This window comes from Vanacampus margaritifer, chromosome 1 (genome assembly GCF_051991255.1).
Source record: "Vanacampus margaritifer isolate UIUO_Vmar chromosome 1, RoL_Vmar_1.0, whole genome shotgun sequence".
NCBI lineage: Eukaryota > Metazoa > Chordata > Actinopteri > Syngnathiformes > Syngnathidae > Vanacampus > Vanacampus margaritifer.
This window is the reverse complement of record NC_135432.1, coordinates 17,153,679-17,172,576: the sequence shown is the minus strand read 5'-3', so window position 1 is coordinate 17,172,576 and position 18,898 is coordinate 17,153,679. Positions and strand designations below refer to the sequence as shown.

General features: G+C 39.0%; 1 protein-coding gene across 1 annotated transcript in view; it reads left to right on the top strand.

Moving 5' to 3' along the window:
- The first annotated feature begins 277 nt into the window (after positions 1-277).
- Positions 278-18,898, top strand: part of mtor (mechanistic target of rapamycin kinase) — an 83,288-nt gene continuing 64,667 nt past the window's right edge. Inside the window, exons 1-18 of the mRNA XM_077578547.1 lie at positions 278-421; positions 796-938; positions 1,106-1,214; positions 2,913-3,145; positions 3,975-4,175; positions 4,253-4,387; positions 4,539-4,814; positions 6,999-7,107; positions 9,574-9,757; positions 10,158-10,286; positions 10,550-10,794; positions 11,426-11,635; positions 11,703-11,908; positions 12,541-12,663; positions 12,788-12,871; positions 13,291-13,383; positions 13,849-13,983; positions 15,617-15,746. Coding sequence (XP_077434673.1) covers positions 810-938; positions 1,106-1,214; positions 2,913-3,145; positions 3,975-4,175; positions 4,253-4,387; positions 4,539-4,814; positions 6,999-7,107; positions 9,574-9,757; positions 10,158-10,286; positions 10,550-10,794; positions 11,426-11,635; positions 11,703-11,908; positions 12,541-12,663; positions 12,788-12,871; positions 13,291-13,383; positions 13,849-13,983; positions 15,617-15,746 — 2,731 coding nt within the window. The 5' untranslated portion in view covers positions 278-421; positions 796-809. The remainder of the gene's footprint in view (positions 422-795; positions 939-1,105; positions 1,215-2,912; positions 3,146-3,974; positions 4,176-4,252; positions 4,388-4,538; positions 4,815-6,998; positions 7,108-9,573; positions 9,758-10,157; positions 10,287-10,549; positions 10,795-11,425; positions 11,636-11,702; positions 11,909-12,540; positions 12,664-12,787; positions 12,872-13,290; positions 13,384-13,848; positions 13,984-15,616; positions 15,747-18,898) is intronic.

Here is an 18,898-nt window from a genome sequence, read left to right as displayed (position 1 = left end):
ACACGGAAATACAAGTTGGGAAAATACAACTTTGATTTGCTGCTGTGCTTTGGCGAATGCACGCCAGGCACCGTTTTGTCTCCCCTTAGAGGCCAACCAATGTAAATTACAAACTAAAAATCAGTTTTAATTTGTATTCTTTTAAATAATTATCATACTCATCATTCATGTTATATATTTATGCTATTTATTAATCTCAAATTTTAAGAAGTAATAATGATATTTTCGTGATGCATTGCGTAGCCTGCGCAAACGATGCGCAACATTACTCTCGTTAAACTACACTAAGCGCCCTACAGGACGTTAGCTCCCTTTAAACATTAGCTAGCTAACCTTGCGCCCAGGTTTAGCCTGAGTGTATTAACCATGTGGGATCATCTGCAAAATTCGAGTACTATATAAGCTATGTGCCTGTAAAAACGTAAGTAAAGTAATACGATTATTTTAAAAGTGTGCTACATTGGCTGTGATAGCTTCACGTTAGCGCTAGCTCACATTAGCTAAACATAAACAACTAAGGCTGTTTATGATACTTGTAGGTACCACGTAAGAATCTCTGCAGTAGTATTTGATAAACAGTGCATACTTTATTATTTTTTTTCGGGATCAAACATTTTCAGTAGATATAAGCATTTTGATACTAGCCAGAGACGAAGCTTGTCAGCTATAGCAACTCACCCATAAAGCACCCATTCAAACTCGAAAGTCGTGCACATCAAGTAAATGTAGACATATTATGACAACATATAAGTCGTCACTTTTTGACAGTTGTTGTTGTTATTGTTGTGAATGCAGATCAGGCCATCGAAATGGTGATCATGTCGGGTACAGCCACTGTGCTGCAGCAGTTTGTCAGTGGGCTCAAGAGTCGAAATGAAGACACCAGAGCCAAATCTGCCAAGGATCTGCAGCACTATGTGACAACAGAGTTGAGAGAGGTATATCTGTCAGGGAGGACTCCCAACTCCACATTCACTTAGTTTTCTCTTCCTGTTTGTTTAATGTTGCTTTTTAAATGAATGTATTTACAGTAGATTTCTGTCGCTGACCGAGGCTTTTTGCGATGGTTTATGGAAACACTGGTTTTGTGCTGTGTCTTCAACAGTTAAGTCAAGACGAAGCCACCACTTTCTATGATGAATTAAATCACCACATATTTGAGCTGGTCTCCAGCTCTGATGTGAATGAAAAGAAAGGAGGGATTCTTGCAATAGGTAATATCTTTTTGGGGGGTAAAATCCTCAAATAATGGCCTATGCTCCAATAGATGTAAATTGATCAAATATAGTTGTGTTATCTGCGTGTGTACCATACTGCCCCTAAAATGTCAAGGTGTGCACAGCACACTCAACACAGCATACAGTATAAACCACACACACAACAGCGGTAGCAGTGCAAAACCACCATTGATCCAGCAAAAGTATTACTAAGCGGAGGAAAATAAATTACAGGATTCAATCAATAGAAGCAAGGTAAATGTCATGATATAGTGAAAGAGGACTATATTGTATGATAGACATATTTATACCATGCTATGATATACACTGCTAAAAAAAATAAATGGAACACTAAAACAACAAATCCAAAATCTGAATGAATGAAATATATGTAAAAAAATCTTTACATAGTTGAATGTGCTGACAGCAAAATCACACAAAAATTAGCAATGGAAACCAAATTTATTAACCCATTTGGAATCACACTCTAAAGTGTAAAAACGCACAATAAACTGATCCAACTTTGATGTCTGGTAACTTTAAACAAGTAAAAATGAGGCTCAGTCATGCGTGTGGCCCCAACTGCCTGTATGACCTCCCGAGTCCCTACAATGCCTGGGCCGTGGGCATGCTCCACATGAGGCTTCGGACGGTTTCTTGATCGGATGATCTCCTCCCAGACCTGGACTAAAGCAGCCTCCTACTCCTGGACAGTCTGTGGATCAATTTGGCATTGGTGGATGGAGCGAGACATGATGTCGCAGAAGTGCTCAATTGGAATCGGGTATGGGGAACGGGCAGGCCAAGCCAAGGCATTGATGCCTTTATCTTGCAGGAACTGCTGACACACGCCAGCCACATGAGATCTAGCATTGTCTTGCATTAGGACTAACACGTCACATGGCCAACTGCACAAGCGATCTGATCTCGGTACCTAATGGCAATCAGGCTACATCTGGCAAGCACAGGGAGGGCTGTGTGGCTCTCTAAACAAATGGCACCCTACACCATTACTGACCCACCGCCAAACCTGTTGGAGGATGTTGCAGGCAGCAGAAATGTTCTCCACAGTGTCTCCAGACTGTCACATCTGTCACACGTGCTCAGTGTCAACTTGCTTTCCTCTGTGCAGAGCACAGGATGCCAGTGGTGAATTTACCAATCATCTCTCCATCCACCAATGACACATTGCCCCACACACTGTCCAAGTCTGGGAGGAGATCCCTCAGGAGAGCAGGTCATACAGGCACGAGGGCTACACACACACTTCTGACCCTCATTCTGACTCGTTGTTAGACATCAAAGTTGGATCGGCCTGTAGTGTTTTTCCACTTTAATTTTGAGTGTGACTCCAAATCCAGACTTCCATGGGTTGGTAATAATTTTTGTGTGATTTTTGTTGTCAGCACATTCAACTATATAAATAACAAAGTACTGTGTTTAATAAAAATCTGGGATGTGTTGTTTCAGTGTTCCCTTTATGTTTTTGAGCAATGTATTAGCAATACCTGGAGTGCAGTAGCATCATTTATTTCAGATGATTTAAAAACAAACTTTCACAGTGCAATGCAAAAAAAAGGACTTTCCGCCCCACCCTTGAAAGTTGAATAAATTATCAGAATTTTTCACTATATGGGGAATTGCAGAAATTACTTTAGGATTATGTAAAGTACCGGCTGTTTTTCCCCCCCACAGTCAGTCTGATTGGAGTTGAGGGAGGCAATGCCACCAGGATCAGCCGCTTCGCCAATTACCTACGCAACCTGCTACCCTCCAGTGACCCGGTGGTGATGGAAATGGCTTCCAAAGCCATGGGTCACTTGTCTATGGCAGGGGACACCTTCACTGCTGAATATGTGGAATTTGAGGTAAAGAGGGCCCTGGAGTGGCTGGGAGCAGACAGGAATGAAGGCAGACGCCATGCTGCAGTAAGTGGCAAGACTGGGGACTGCTGATGGTAAAATATCCATGCTTTTCATTTGTGTTTGTATGGTGTAGATTTTTCAGGTGCACCGAGAGCAAAGACGTGATGGGTTGAAAAATAAAGTACAATATGTTTTAATAACAATAAAAGTTTCTAATCTGTTTGGAGATAATGTTGATCCAAAATATTTAAGTACTGTTTCCTCAAATAGTGGACTCCACTCTAGACACTCGGGCTGGGTGAGATGGCCTTGAAAGTCGAAGACCCCGAAAAGAGTCTGGTTTCATTTGATCTTTCCCACTCCCCTGTTTAAAAACAAAAACAAAAAAATCTACTTCCTCCCCTTTCTGAGCTTTGCTTTATTTCTCCTGATATCAAATATATTTCCCCAACAATTAACTTTCAACAACTAGCTAATGTAAGTAAAAACATACAACAACAAAAAGAAAGCAGGTCAGTCAGAGATGGGCCTACTGCAGTTGAACCCCTGAATACGTGGTTCGGGACCCATGAACTCACTGATTTGTGTATTTTTTTTGTGTTAGGTTTGGTGGGTGGAGACCTACCCTGTATGTGAGCAGGGGAACAACGCTATTGTTACTTGAGATTTTGGCCTGATGACAGCAATGTACAATATACACCTCTAACAAATGCCAAGTTCTCTGCATTTAAGATAAAAAAAAAAATCTCTCCATCACTCTTACTCTTACTCGTACTGCAGTCGAAGTAGTGTATGCGAAGATCAATTGTGTAACATTGTTGGATTTACACTGTAGAAAAATAATTTTAAAAGGTGATGATGGCATACAAATATTTTCCGTCTTCTATTTTAGGTATTAGTGCTGAGGGAACTGGCTGTGAGTGCGCCAACCTTCTTCTTTCAGCAAGTGCAGCCCTTCTTTGACAACATCTTCTACGCCGTTTGGGACCCCAAGCAGGCCATCCGAGAGGGTGCGGTGTCTGCATTGCGGGCCTCTCTCATCCTCACCACACAGAGAGAGACAAAAGAAATGCAGAAACCGCAGTGGTACAAAGTATGGCCCTTCCGTCGTATCCACTCAAAGCACCTTTTAATGCAAATGTCAAGTTCTTGATTTATTTTATGTGACAGCAAACATTTGACGAGGCAGAGAAGGGCTTTGATGAAACCTTGGCGAAGGAGAAAGGCATGAATCGGGATGACCGGTTTCACGGTGCTCTTCTCATCTTGAATGAGCTGGTTCGCATCAGCAGCATGGAAGGAGAGGTGAGGCATTCACTCAGTAAGTTTACTCACAGTTTAGTGAATGCAGTCAAGATGCTTAAAAATACTTTTGTTCCAAGGGTTTATTGTAATTAGATTTTAGCAAATGTATGTACATGTACTGAGCGTAATTGTCCATGTAATTGCCCATCAGCGCATGCGTGAGGAAATGGAGGAGATCACACAGCAGCAGCTAGTGCACGATAAGTACTGCAAGGAGCTCATGGGCTTTGGAACAAAGCCCCGCCACATCACTCCTTTCACCAGCTTTCAGTCGGTGCAGCCACAACAGTCCAACGCTCTCCTGGGCCTGCTAGGATACAGCACGCCGCAGGGCTTCCTCAGCTTTGGAGCTACACCAGTGCCCGCTAAGAGCTCACTGGTGGAGAGCAGATACTGCCGTGAGCTCATGGAAGAGCGTTTTGATCAGGTGAGGATTAATCGGCCGCCGATATTGCCCTTCAAACACAATTGGGCCAAATGGCCGATTATTTCCCCAAAAGCGTTATAAACCTTATCGAAGAAACCCAAAGTTTTCCACAATGAAAGTACCCCGAATGCACCATTTTGCTTGCGTATCATGATTAGCAACTACCAAGTGTGTAGCGAGCGTATGTTATTCTGTTGTCCCCTGAGTGTCCTTTAAGCTGTTTAATGAAATATATGAATGAATTAATGAATATATGTATATATATTAGGGGTGTGAATTGCCTAGTACATTTCGATTCGTATCACGATTCATAGGTCACGATTCGATACCGATTAATCCCGATACAAATCTATAAATTGTACACTGTAAGATTTGTATGAAACTGTATTTATTTATCAGAAAATTCAGGCTTATAACTGAGCCAATGTATTAATGTATTTAACAAACAGGTTGCAGTCTGTTTCATGTTTGAACAGCACTGAAATAAAATATTAAGGCTTAATGTTCCATTAATATAACATTCTTCCATGCTTAATGTGTGAATCCTAACCCTAAGTAAGACTTTTTTTTTTGAATATTTCCATAAAAAAAATTGATGTTTAAAAATCGATTCGGCCGCATATTGAATCGATTCGAGAATTGCATGCTGTAATATCATGATATATTGCCGAATCGATTTTTTCTAACACCCCTAATATATATATGTATATATATATATATATATATATATATATATATATATATATATATATATATATATATATACATATACACATATACACACAAACAATTAATTTTGTGGCTTTCCACCTAAATTATGAATTTCTCCTCGTCTATGTTCGCTGGTGTTTAAACAGTGAATTAAGCGTTAAGCATTATGACGTTTTGCTGACATGATTGCGTAATTGGATCTGGCGAGTGTTTTATTCTGAAAAGTAACTGGACGTTTTTTATTTAGAAACTGCGTCTGTCTTCCTGTCCCGGTCGATGTATTCTGTGCTAGTTTGCCGTTTGACGGATGTGTCGTCAGGTGTCCTTGTTGCAAAATAGATAAAGTGCACGGGTGTCAGCGTGAATTTCCGGAAGCCATCCATTGTTTTGTTTGAAACTTGAATTGCAATCACATTTTGCTTCCTTGTCAATCTTGAAGGACTTGAACACGGAGTATCAATTGCTTTGGGATGAGGTCTTAAAGTTTTTATGTTTTGATATGTGTGAATGTACATAGTTGGCTGGTAGAACTGTAAGAATGCCTTGCTGTTTTATCTTTCTTTTTTTAATTTTTAATTGTATTTTTTGTTTCCTTTCTAGATGTTATCTCCCATTGAGAGTTTGTAAATTGTTTTTGTGCAATACATAAACAAAAAAAAGCGTGAATTTCCGAACGCACCCCCTTATGTCTGCCAAAAGCATTCACTAGGTCCTGGCTCACACAACTTCAGTTCCTCTCTTCTACTTAGCACAATAATAAAGATTGCGGTCAACACACATAATGACAAATGCTATTGCAATACATTGTCATTAGTGGCCTGTGGTACGGCCAGCTAGCGGTTAGCACCGATTAGCACGAGAGGCTAACTCACCAAGAAAAGGAGAAAAGTAGTCAGAACTTCTGTGCACCGTCTCCGACTCAGCTGATAGACATGTGTTCGCTGACATGTACACTGGCTATTTAAAAAAAAAATATATATAATAATTTTGGTTTAATTTGTGGTTCTGTGACTGAATACAGTACGCGTCGACAACTGTCGATACTCCCAAGGCGTGGTCTCATTTCGCTCAATTAGGGTGGATTAAAGGGTAAATTTAATTTCTTCTCAAGATCACTTCTAGTGACTGCAATGCCTTGCATGACTGTGAGAGTGAAATAAATAAAATACATCAAGTAATATATCGGAACAATTTTTAAGCATCTAATAAACTACTTTATGTAGAATGAACCAAATATTTAATGGGTTGTATGGACATCATGAATGTACACTCATGTTGGTTGTATAAGTAATTGGATACTAGGACATAAGGGAAAATGTCAATACTGATAAAATGGCCAAAGCCTTTCACAGTTGTATAGATTCTCTGGGCGCTGTTGTTAATAAGGACAATCTTTTCATTTTTTGTTGGAAACAGTGTTGGCATTGCCACATAAATTGTTAATATAATCTGTTTTTGTGTGTTTTCCCCCAGGTGTGTCGATGGGTGCTAAAATACAGAACCAGTAAGAATCCCCTCATTCAGATGACTACACTAAATCTTCTGCCACGACTTGGTGCTTTTCAGCCGCATACTTTTACTGGTGGGTCGAATTCTTATTTAAATTTGACAATGCTTCCTGACTTTGATCGAGGTAGGACGCATTTTAGCGCTCCGCGAGTTCACTCCCGCGGCGCCATCTGAAAACAACAACTCCATTGTTTTTTTTTCAACATGGAGGACTTAGTCTTCTATTCAAAAATTGGAGAGCACCATATCCAAAATGAGTAAGCAGATGCTGGAATTGATCCAGAACCAAAACCAAGACCTTCTGAAGGAAATCCAACAGCTGCGGATTGAGAGTCAGGAACAAGTGAAGGCGATAAAAGACAAAGATCGGCGCATTGCAGACTTGGAGAAACTGGCACAAGAGCTTGATCAAAATGCACGCACCAATGATCTCATCATCACTGGGATTAAAATTAGGCCGCGCACGTATGCACAAGCTGCGGCCCGAAGAAGTGTGGAGGATCCTGATCTGAATCCTGACAACGAAACTGTTAAACAACAGGTGATTGCCAAACTGCAAGAATTGGGAATAGTGGAATCGCAGCATATTCAACAGTGCTACCTGCTTCCATCTGGAAGGAGAAAACCACCAATGGTCCTCATGAAACTCACCGACAGGAAGAGCAAGATTGCACTCCTTAAACAGGGGCCTCCCCTCAAAGGTTTTTTTTTTTTTTTTTTAATGAAAACCTGATTAAAAAGAATACTGAAATAGCAAGAAAGGCACGTCAACTGAAGAAAGCTGGAAAAATGGTGGCGACCTGGACCGCAAACTGCAAGATCCTCATCAAAACACAAGATATGAAAACCAGGGTAATCAAAAGCGTGGAAGACCTGGTGGCTTGTGAAAATTTAAACATGGCCCAATCAACTGATTCCATACTCTCATCACATCCGAATCTGGACGATCAATTTGAGGATTGTTTTTTCGATGAAAGTAGTAAACATGGAAGAAGTCGCAAATTTTCACAAGTTTTTTGTATCTATTGGTCCTGACCTGGCAAAAAATATCCCCACAGCTCAGTTTGATAACACTCAAGTATGGAACTTACACTCAATGTTTCTGGAACCAGTCAAGGACACTGAGATAAGACAGCTGGTTGCAAAATGCGCAGCCAAATCTACCACTGACACAGAAGGCATTGATATGAAACTAATCAAGCTTATAATAAGCGAAATTCTACAGCCCCTAACTCACATATGCAACCTCTCATTTATTACTGGGATGTTCCCAAATGAGATGAACATTGCTAAAGTTGTCCCCATTTATAGGTGGAGATTCACATGAATTTGGCAATTACAGACCCATTTCAATATTACCACAAATGTCAAAAATCCTGCAAAAACTTTTTAACGATAAGCCTGATAAATTTATAACAAAGCACAAAATAAAATATAAAATATTGAAAAGAGCTTTTGTTTGTTTTGTTATGTGCCCCAACTTGTGTAAACATGATATTGTGATTAATATTGCGTTTGTGGAGTAAGAATTAATAAAATTAATCCATCAGTTTTCATCCATCAAAGGGTGCAGACATTTTGACATTTGACTGCAACTTGCTGTGGACAGAAAGACGTCAAAGAGCACTCTCCCCACATTACCAGCATCACAGCTCATCTGTTTTCTGGGTTTTGTCACATGAAATTCGCAATGCGAGCCGAGGGCTCTTAAACATCAATTTCAGTTGACAGCAGGTGGCAAACACTGTTTAGGTTAAGCTAAATTCTAAATTGTCCACAGGTATTTGTGTGATATTGTACTTTGCTGACAATTAGTTCAGGGTGTACCCCACCTCTTGTCCAAAGTCTGCCTGGGTGCTGTCTTGAGGAGGAAAGGTGCCAAAAGAAAATGTTTTCCAACATTCCAACAGCCTAATTTTTCCCCAAATTATTTTTCTTTGTCGGACCAATAACCCTGTTGATTGACTTCAAGTTGCAACCTAATGTTCAGTGTTTCCTACACCATGTCAATACTTGGGTGGGCCACCCAAGTAGATTTCAATAAAATGTAATAAAAATACACATTAAAAAAAAGTGTCGCAAGCAGATATACTGCATATAACATTAGTTCGCCGTCACTCACTTGTGAATCATGAGGTTAGAGGAGACGCAAGTAGCAGGACTTGAGAACACCATGCAACACGGAGTCCCCCCCACCAGTCCACTCACGCCAAGTAGATTTCAAATCTGTGGGAAACACTGAATGTTGCTTCACTGGTTTGTCATTGCTTGTTCATATTTCAGCCAACATACAGGTTTACTAATATATTATTTACATGTGGATAAGCTCCTCCAGGGTGTCTTTCCTCACAGGGTTTTTCTGTGCCCCACCATGTTGTGGTTTGTGTTTGTGGGTTTGAGCATGGGAATGCTGGGGGGAGGGTTGGGCTATGTTTTTATTGTACTATGATTTTTTTTAATTGTTCAGCACATTGAGTTGCGCTTTAATGTATGAAAGGTGCTATATAAATAAAGTTTGATTGATTGATGTTCATTACAGACCAATACCTGTCAGACACAATGGGCTACCTACTGGGCAGCCTCAAGAAGGAGAAGGAGCGAACAGCAGCCTTCCAGGCTCTGGGCTTATTGGTGGTGGCAGTCCGAGCTGAAATACAGCCGTATCTTTCCAAGATTCTGGAGATTATAAAGGCGGCTCTACCACCAAAGGACTTCGCTCACAAGTTAGTACAGGGGTCTACAGTGATCACTGTTATATAACAGATGACCTCTTGAGGGTACAAAAGTTGTGCAATGAAATAGTTTTTGGTTTTGCAGCCGAGTAAAACTGTTGTCATTTGATTGTTTTATATTCATGGCCTTGGTCCTGCAAATAATTACTGTAATTATGACTTTACTACTGCGTCAGCGTAGGTTAGTGATAGATTACAGTACAGTCTGACTTCAGTGTCAACTTCGTAAACCAGCACTTCACATCACTCTCTGCTCATCCCTTACCATCGGCTGGTTGGGCACACCTGCTTTTAAGCAATTTAAAATATAAATATATTTGAGCAATTGTACATTTCATCATGTTGGGTGGCTTATATAAGTTATTTCCCTTTTCCCATATTTCATATGCAGGAGGCAGAAGTCCATACAGGTGGACGCCACTGTGTTCACATGTATCAGCATGCTTTCCAGGGCTATGGGTCCCACCATCCAACCAGACATCAAGGAGCTGTTGGAGCCAATGCTTGCTGTGGGCCTCAGGTATCATACATACTGCAATATGCTATACAACATATACCTGCATGTGTCCTGGGTGCTTGAAATGGTTGCGTTTTTGAGGTATGAAATGTGAAAGAATATTTAGCTTTGAAGTACTTGGGGGATGGGGGGACAGTTTCTTTAACTAGTATAAATGCTTCCAAGGATATTGTAGCTTTTTTCACAATGGCCATATGAAAAAAAAAAAAGCTGTTGCTATGATATTCTTCAATACGATAACGTCAATGTATTTTCTATTTGTCCAGTCCTGCACTGACAGCGGTGCTGTACGATCTGAGCCGTCAGATCCCACAGCTGAAAAAGGACATACAGGACGGGCTTCTGAAGATGCTCTCGCTGGTTTTGATGCACAAGCCGTTACGTCACCCAGGCATGCCCAAAGGCTTGGCTCACCAGCTTGCATCGCCAAGCCTTACCAACATCCCAGAGGCCAGTGATGTTGGCAGCATCACATTGGCGCTGCGCACTCTGGGAAGCTTTGAGTTTGAAGGTAAGAGCCTTGATATTGACACAGTTAAAAATTCTGGTGGTGTATTTCCTACCTTTTGAGAAGTTCAAATTGAAGACTGTAATCTTAAAAGTTTTAGGTGGTCCATGAAGGTTGAGTTATTGCAATTGGAAAATTATACTGTGCATCTTGGTAAACATCACTTTCAAATATCTATATATAAAGTGCATCCTGAATGTATTTGACTTTTTCCACAATTTGCTATAGCCTTATCCCAGAATGGAATACATTCGTTTTTATTGTCAAAATTCGACACACAAGGAGCGATGTACTGTTTCAGATAAACAGATTTTGACTACACATGAGCCATAATGAGGGATAAAATGGCCACAGTTTGGAAGTCCGACAGGTTTAGGCATTTTACACACCGAATGTGTATGTGTGTATTCTCAGAGTATGTGTCGTGGTAGTTAGCATAAGTGTGTGTCATGATCTTGAAAACGTGCGATACCGATGATGATATCAAAATTAACGTCTAAGTCACTGCTTTACTTCATACATTTCTTCTCACAAAAAATTGTTTTTTCCCCACTTTCTGGGGGAAATGTATGTATTTGGTTAACAAAAGAGGTTTATTTATCTAAATAAACCTTTCACTGTGATCTTTTATCAGGACACTCCCTCACTCAGTTCGTGCGACACTGTGCCGACCACTTTTTAAACAGTGAGCACAAGGAGATCCGAATGGAGGCAGCTCGCACTTGCTCTCGTCTCCTCACGCCTTCCATACACCCCATCAGCGGCCATGTTGTGAGCCAGACTGCTGTGCAGGTTGTTGCAGATGTGCTGAGTAAACTTCTCGTGGTTGGCATCACAGACCCAGGTAACTTCAAACAAACTTCCACTAAGGATGACCATCCACTCTAACATTTGTCCCCATCCTTCTTCAGATCCAGACATACGGTATTGTGTGCTGGCGTCTCTGGACGAGCGATTTGATGCCCATCTTGCCCAGGCAGAGAACCTGCAGGCGCTCTTTGTGGCCCTGAATGATGAAGTGTTTGAGATCAGAGAACTGGCTATATGCACAATCGGACGTCTCAGCAGCATGAACCCGGCTTTCGTCATGCCCTTCTTACGCAAGATGCTCATTCAGGTTGTAGACGTTGATGAGAAAAATTGTGCGAATGCTGAGAGATTGGCACTCAATTAAAGAAAAGTGATTCTTTAATGTTCTACCTTTCAGTGTTACATACACTTTACATCCGTCCTATAAATACTCTGAAATGTCATGCATTTCAACTTCATAATGTTCATTATCAGTTGATGTGTCATGCCTATTAAGCACCTTTAGAGGGCAGTAAATGCAAATATATCAAATATTGCATGGAGGCCATTTGTGTACCGGATCTTTAGTTCAAGAAAGTCTTAACCCACAGTAGCAGAATACAAGAATATCTTCATATAGGAGCAATAACAAATATGTATTATATATGTACTGTAACATGTAAAAAAAATGAAATTGGTACAATCCTGTTAAAAATTTACAGGATATGCATATAAGCATATGCATCTACCGGTATATAACTTGGAGAAGGAAGAAATGTTACTCCAGTCAAGGTCCTGAAATGTAAACCTTCTCCTAGGACAAATTATCAATAATAAAAACATTTCACACATAAAAAAATAAAATAAATACAATCTTACACTAGCACAGGATGCTTTACAGTGATGTTTACCGATTAAAAAAACAAAGATAGCATTTTTGTTGGTGATTTTGTGTTGCAGATTTTAACCGAACTGGAGCACAGCGGTGTTGGCCGTAACAAAGAGCAGAGTGCCCGTATGCTCGGGCATCTGGTGTCTAACGCCCCCCGCCTCATACGTCCCTACATGGAGCCTATTCTCAAGGTACAACTGTGCTAATTTGCCATTGTGAAGGTGCATACGGCTATAAATTTAAGCAGAGTTCTGAAACAGCAAATTTCTATAATACATACTCTTTGTCACTAAAAATCCCTTCTGCTTTCTTCAGGCTTTAATCCTCAAATTGAAAGACCCAGACCCTAATCCTGGAGTGGTTATCAGTGTATTAGCCACCATTGGCGAGTTGGCTCAGGTAAGGTTTGAGGCACTCTGTCCAAGTCATTAACAATTCTTCTAAGTAGGCACCAGAAGAAACCAACTGGAACCAAACCAAACTGGAAAAAAAGCATAACCATAATAGCATTTTCACTTACCTGCTGTACAAAATAAGATAAGAAAAAGTTGAGTATATGTACTTACTATCATTTTGAAAGACAAAGGTTTATTTTTCGAAGTCAGTGCTGGAGAATACATAAACAATACGTTGCACATGCTTTATGTAATGTGTTTTAGGCAAACAAGCATACCGTAAGACGTATTTGTCACAAGAAAGGAAGTGTCAATTGAGGAAAATGTTTGCAGCGCAATTAGCAAGAATGAATCTTTAAAATTAATTTGAAAGGATACTATTAAGAAAGAAATGTGATGTATGCTATGTGTTCTCTTGTATAGGTGAGCGGTCTGGAGATGAGGAAGTGGATGGATGAGCTTTTTCCTATTATCATGGACATGTTGCAGGACTCATCCTCATTAGCCAAACGACAGGTATGTGAACTTATTAAAGTACTGTTTTTATGTTTCTCTTTAAAAAGCACGGAACAGCAACATTTTTTCCTGTAAAAAAAAAGAATGAAAAAAAACAATTAGTTTTATGCTGAAGCTAAAACAGTGTTTGAATGAGTATTTATAGAACTTAAAGCTAAACTAATTGAACAGTAGTGAACCACTGGAAATGAGTCAAAATCTGTTCCATGAGGCAGTTCGATTGCATTTCAAATTAAGTTTGTAAGTTTTTAAGAGAATGAAATGTAATTAGCCATTTCTACTGTCAGTACTGGTAACATTTGCAGTAACATTTTAGCATAGTTAATTGTCAATTAAATGCAGGAAGTTGTTATGCAAGTAACTTTTAATGCAGTGTAAATGACAAATTAGCATTGAGTGGAAAATAAAATGGCAAATGACATTTTTATTTTCGTACATTTATTTCTGGTTCTGACCTTCCACCAGGTGGCGTTGTGGACTTTGGGCCAACAGGTGGCCAGCACAGGCTATGTAGTGGAGCCCTACCGGAAATACCCTTCCCTTCTAGAGGTGCTGCTCAACTTCCTGAAGACCGAACAGAATCAGGGCATCAGGAGAGAGGTATGCACATTGATGCCTCTGTCCTCTTGTGTTTCTCACGCTTTGCTTAGTAGCACACGCGTGCTTCAGAAATTCATTGATTTGTAAAGAGGCCTTGCTGCTCACATATGCTTAACAAATTAGGACTTGCATATTTTGATTTCAACCATTGAGTCATCATCACATGAATACAAGCACTCCAAGTTGCATCCCTACTTTTCCATTGAGACTTGAAACTCTTGTGCAATGATGTAATTGGTTATTGTTTGTTTTTGCTACCTGTTACGCAATGAGAGACTCAGGGAAGGTGAGTCATTATTGGCAGTGTACAAGAGTACAGCATCCACACAAATTGCTCATTTAAAATTGTCATTTTATATTTTAGAGGAGTAAAATTCTTTAGCTGTTGTATTGTTCTTTAAACTGTCTTGTGTTTACCAGAATTTTATATTCTTAATACATACAAATAAAAGTATTAAAGAAAACAAGGAAAAACTACCACCACAGCATACACCACTTAAACAGTAGTTTCTGGCATGCTGTCTTTAATAGATGTACGGTAACCAATATTTTATGTTTACTGTAGCCTACTTCATTCGTGGTAAAGAGTTTATTATTTGCCAACAAAGCTTTATTTTCATCATTTTTTGCTAGTTTTTACGATAGTTTTGTTATGAGTGAAGCTTTAAAAATATTAGGTGAATGTAATTTTACCAACATTATCAATGTTTAGCTAGTAGCTACTATTTTTATATAAGTTTTATCTGGGTCTGACCTGTTTATCGCATTTAGCTGCAATTTGTTAAAATTTTGTTAAATTTCATTATGTTAGCGTATTTTTTCGTGGGTCAATTCAGATTTTTTTTGTCCATATTCGACATGTGTAAACATTACAGTTCAGACACGGGCCTCTTTCGTATGTGGATATAAATCAGATATGTATTTGATATTTTTGCAGTATAAATGCTGACCCGTACACGTTCAACCTATACGTCATTAAAAGTCCAATAATATATGTGCGTTAGTGTTACTTTTATGTTTGATTTTGATTTAATCCCACCTGAAACATGAAACATAAGGTCGACGTTTTTTATGTTTGATTTTGATTTAATCCCACATGAAACATAAGGTCGACGTTTGCAGTGATTGTAGCAATTAATCCATACAGATGGTTCATTTGTTACACGCGACGATGACACGATGTCATCTTTAGTAAACGTCTCCATGAAATGAGGAGATCAAAGAGCATTGTCTTATTTCTCCCAAAATATGTCTACATCCTCCAACTTTGCCTCGCCGTCATTCCGAAATGAGTCACTGCATGCAGGACCATACTATGCCACTTTTTTTTTTGTCGTTCGTCGTGTTTCTTACGTAGATGTATCATTTCTAGGACGCGTTCCATTCACATTACAATGAGGGTTTCATTTTGATTGAGTGACCGAAAAAATCTAAATTGGGCATCATGACCTGCATTGTGAATGTAGCTAAAAAAAGGTGAAGTTACCATTCAGACCCTACATTTCCAGTTACAAGGGAATAAATGCTGAAAACATTAGAGGTGCCCGTATTCCTTTAGCATCGCTAGAGTCTGTGCTCTGGGATTGTTCATGGGTATTGTATTAAGAGATGACTTACTGTCAACCCTTCCCAGGCCATCCGTGTTCTAGGTCTACTTGGAGCTCTGGATCCGTACAAGCACAAGGTGAACATTGGCATGATTGACCAGTCACGAGACGCCTCTGCAGTCAGCCTCTCTGAGTCCAAGTCCAGTCAGGATTCAGGTATGCCTATAAACACCGTGACTAATCTCTGCGTAGGCAGCACTTTTTATTGTGCTCTGAATATTGATTAGTTAAACATTGATTTTTTTTTTCTTAAAAAAAAAAGAACTAGTGATAATAAATTCTCAGCAGCTGGAAAGTTTGCTCCCACAATATGGACCTTTCCTAAAATTTCTCTCTGATCATTATTTACACATTGAGCCATTTTTGTTTATATAATGTTGTATATATGAATAAGTCTAAAAGCTGCCTTATTGCCTGATCCGTACTGGAAATGTGCAATGTCTGCCAGATTTTAATACACATGCTGACCATTGGACATTTGTAGCCTTAATAGATTGTGTTTGGATATACATTTGAAAATATATATTTTAATGAAGCATGGAGGATACAGTGCATTTGAAATTGCAAACCTGCTGTGGATGGCTAAATGCATTATGAACACTTTAAAAGCAGATTGTGACGGGACATTGAACATTTAAGAAATGTGTGTAAAAGCAGTTTAATTAACAATGCCATTAAATATGTAAAATAAAACATTTTGTAGGGATTGGAAAGCCATTTAATAAGTCAAATAAAACATTTTTAAAGTTATTCAGATTGACTTTATCAGCCCCTTTTGTATTTTGGGTTGACAAAATGCCAGTTAAAAGATGGTGAGAGTATCTGAACTTTTTGGCCATTCCCTTTCAAAATGGTTCTTTAGTTTTGACTGAGTGATCACTGAGTGACACGGTCATTGTTGAAAGATGTCATGTTGTTCATTCAAGTATTTACAAGACACCGCACGTGTCCATTTGAGTATAGACAAACTTGGGAAGAGTAAAAAGAGCTTCTGGTTTGTGGTGCTTTAGTTTGACTAGATTTACCAGCTGGCATTTACCGTTCACACGTATGAAGAACAGAGTAATTGATACCTTTGCATGCCAATCACCGGATTCGAGCATACATTTGACCTAAAGACGAGACTGAAGGAATAATCCCCTAGAAACACACAAGAACTAAAAAAAAAAAAAGGCTGTGTAAAGGTCTGGAAAAGTATTTCAAATTAAGAATGCAACAGTCTGGTGAAATCAATTTCCGACTTTTGTTCTTGAATAATGAAAACATTCTTGGCAAATTAATTAATGCAGTTATTGCAAGCAAAAAGGTTATGTGACTAAATATTAAATGTATTTAAGTTTAAGTTAATTTGATGATGTCTGTTTCAATACTTGTAGTCGCAAATTAGTGGGTTCACATCTACATGTAAATGCAATGAAATAAAAGCTGGAATGCTCAACTTTTCTTCTCATATTCATCTTTTGATCTGAAACTCAAATTTCATCAGTATACTGTACACCAAAAAGGAACTGACCTTTCCATTCCAATGCTTTTGGAGGGGACTTTATATATTGTACTGTATATAGGTTTACTTTCTTGCTGTCAGCTCAAACTTACAGCTTTAACACATATGACAAAGCATATAAATTGCAAACTGCCCCTTTTTAAATTAGAATTATGTTTTTATGCTTATTGTGGAAGTGTGAAAATTGGAATAAACCACTGTCGCAATTTTAGTCTAATAGAGCTATCACTGTTCATTTTTGACAGACTTTTAAGGCTCTAAGTCTACAAAAATACAGACATTTGTTAGATAAATAGATAAATGGGATAGATTTTGACACTGAATCTACATGTAACCATGCATATTGTAGAAAAACTCCGTCTGCACCCCAGCTTGTTTCTTGACTTACAATACAATATGGTGATAGTCTTACCAGATTGTTCTTAAACTGAATGGAGTCCAGCCAGACCTGAAGGATCAGGTTTAATGTGTTGGCAGATTTATTAGGATCATTTTGTGGAGTGTGGGTTTTTAGGGCACCGTTTTTGCTTATCACATTTTTCATTGGTTCTGCCTATCTCTGTGATTCTTTTTTTGCTATTGATATGACTCAAAGTTGCTAAATAATATTTTTGCAAGCCTTGTGTGTAATACTCCAGCTAAATTTAAGATATACATAATTTTTTATAACCAAAAGAACTGCATGTTATTCTCAAAATTACTGTACTGTATTTGGCAAAATAAGAACTACTTGCTCTTATTAAGAACTGCAACGCGTTGTGTTAATATACTGTACAGTAGTCTTACCTCTGCAATTGGTGTACAACTTGTATGGAAATGGCAATGTAGAGACTCAACACGTGACAAAGGCTTGTGTGTCTGCAGGGAGCCACTATAACCATAGAGTATATCCCCATATGATTAGGCATTACCTCATGAAGCTCATAGTCGGAGAAAAACGTAACTATGTTTGCTTTGGCAGACACATACGCTACCACGTTGGTCTTTGAAGATGAGAAACCCACAGCATATAGTCACTCATGATCAAGCATTATAGCTACTTGCTACAAGGAAAATTCTTTGAGTTTGGATGTAGTGCTGATTCATGGTTATGCTTATGTTCATGCATTAAACCTCACCCACTATGTTGGAGCCAAAGCCTTACAGTTAAGGTCCTTAAAAACTCATTAACTGCCAGCCATTTTTAGAAGAATAAAAAACTTCCAATACCCACACAATATTATGTTCTATAATTATATATGAAATTACAGAATAGACTCTCTCCTTTCTGACTTGTCCCCATACTTTTTATAATTGACAGTAGAAAAATGTAGGTTGCACAAAATGCAGCCATTACTCCCATGGACTTTCAAACCGTTTTTTTTCTCCATATAAAATGGGGCAATGATGTCATCTACTGGTGGTTGTGCATCAGTAAAAATGTTTCCAAGTTTGACATTTACAATGGAGCATAGTTAGATTATCAGAAAAAAATGTAATTTGCAAGTATACTTGTCAAAAGCAGTGATGTGCGTATACACAACCACTAAGGTGCAGGCATTAGTCACCATCCAGTGCACTCCACTACTATGCAGATTACAAAGGAAGGACAACTACTAAACAACTTAAAAAAACATGAATCAAGGATGTGTGAATATGCAGAGTTTTTCCCGGCTCAAATTGAGGCAGAGGTGGTTTCATCCTGACTATGATGGGTGACTACCGATCGGTGCCAATACCATACGATGACAATTACCGGCCTCCCTCCTGCGGCCATTTTACGATCAGGGACAAGAAATTAGAAATGATGTCAATACAAAGTTGC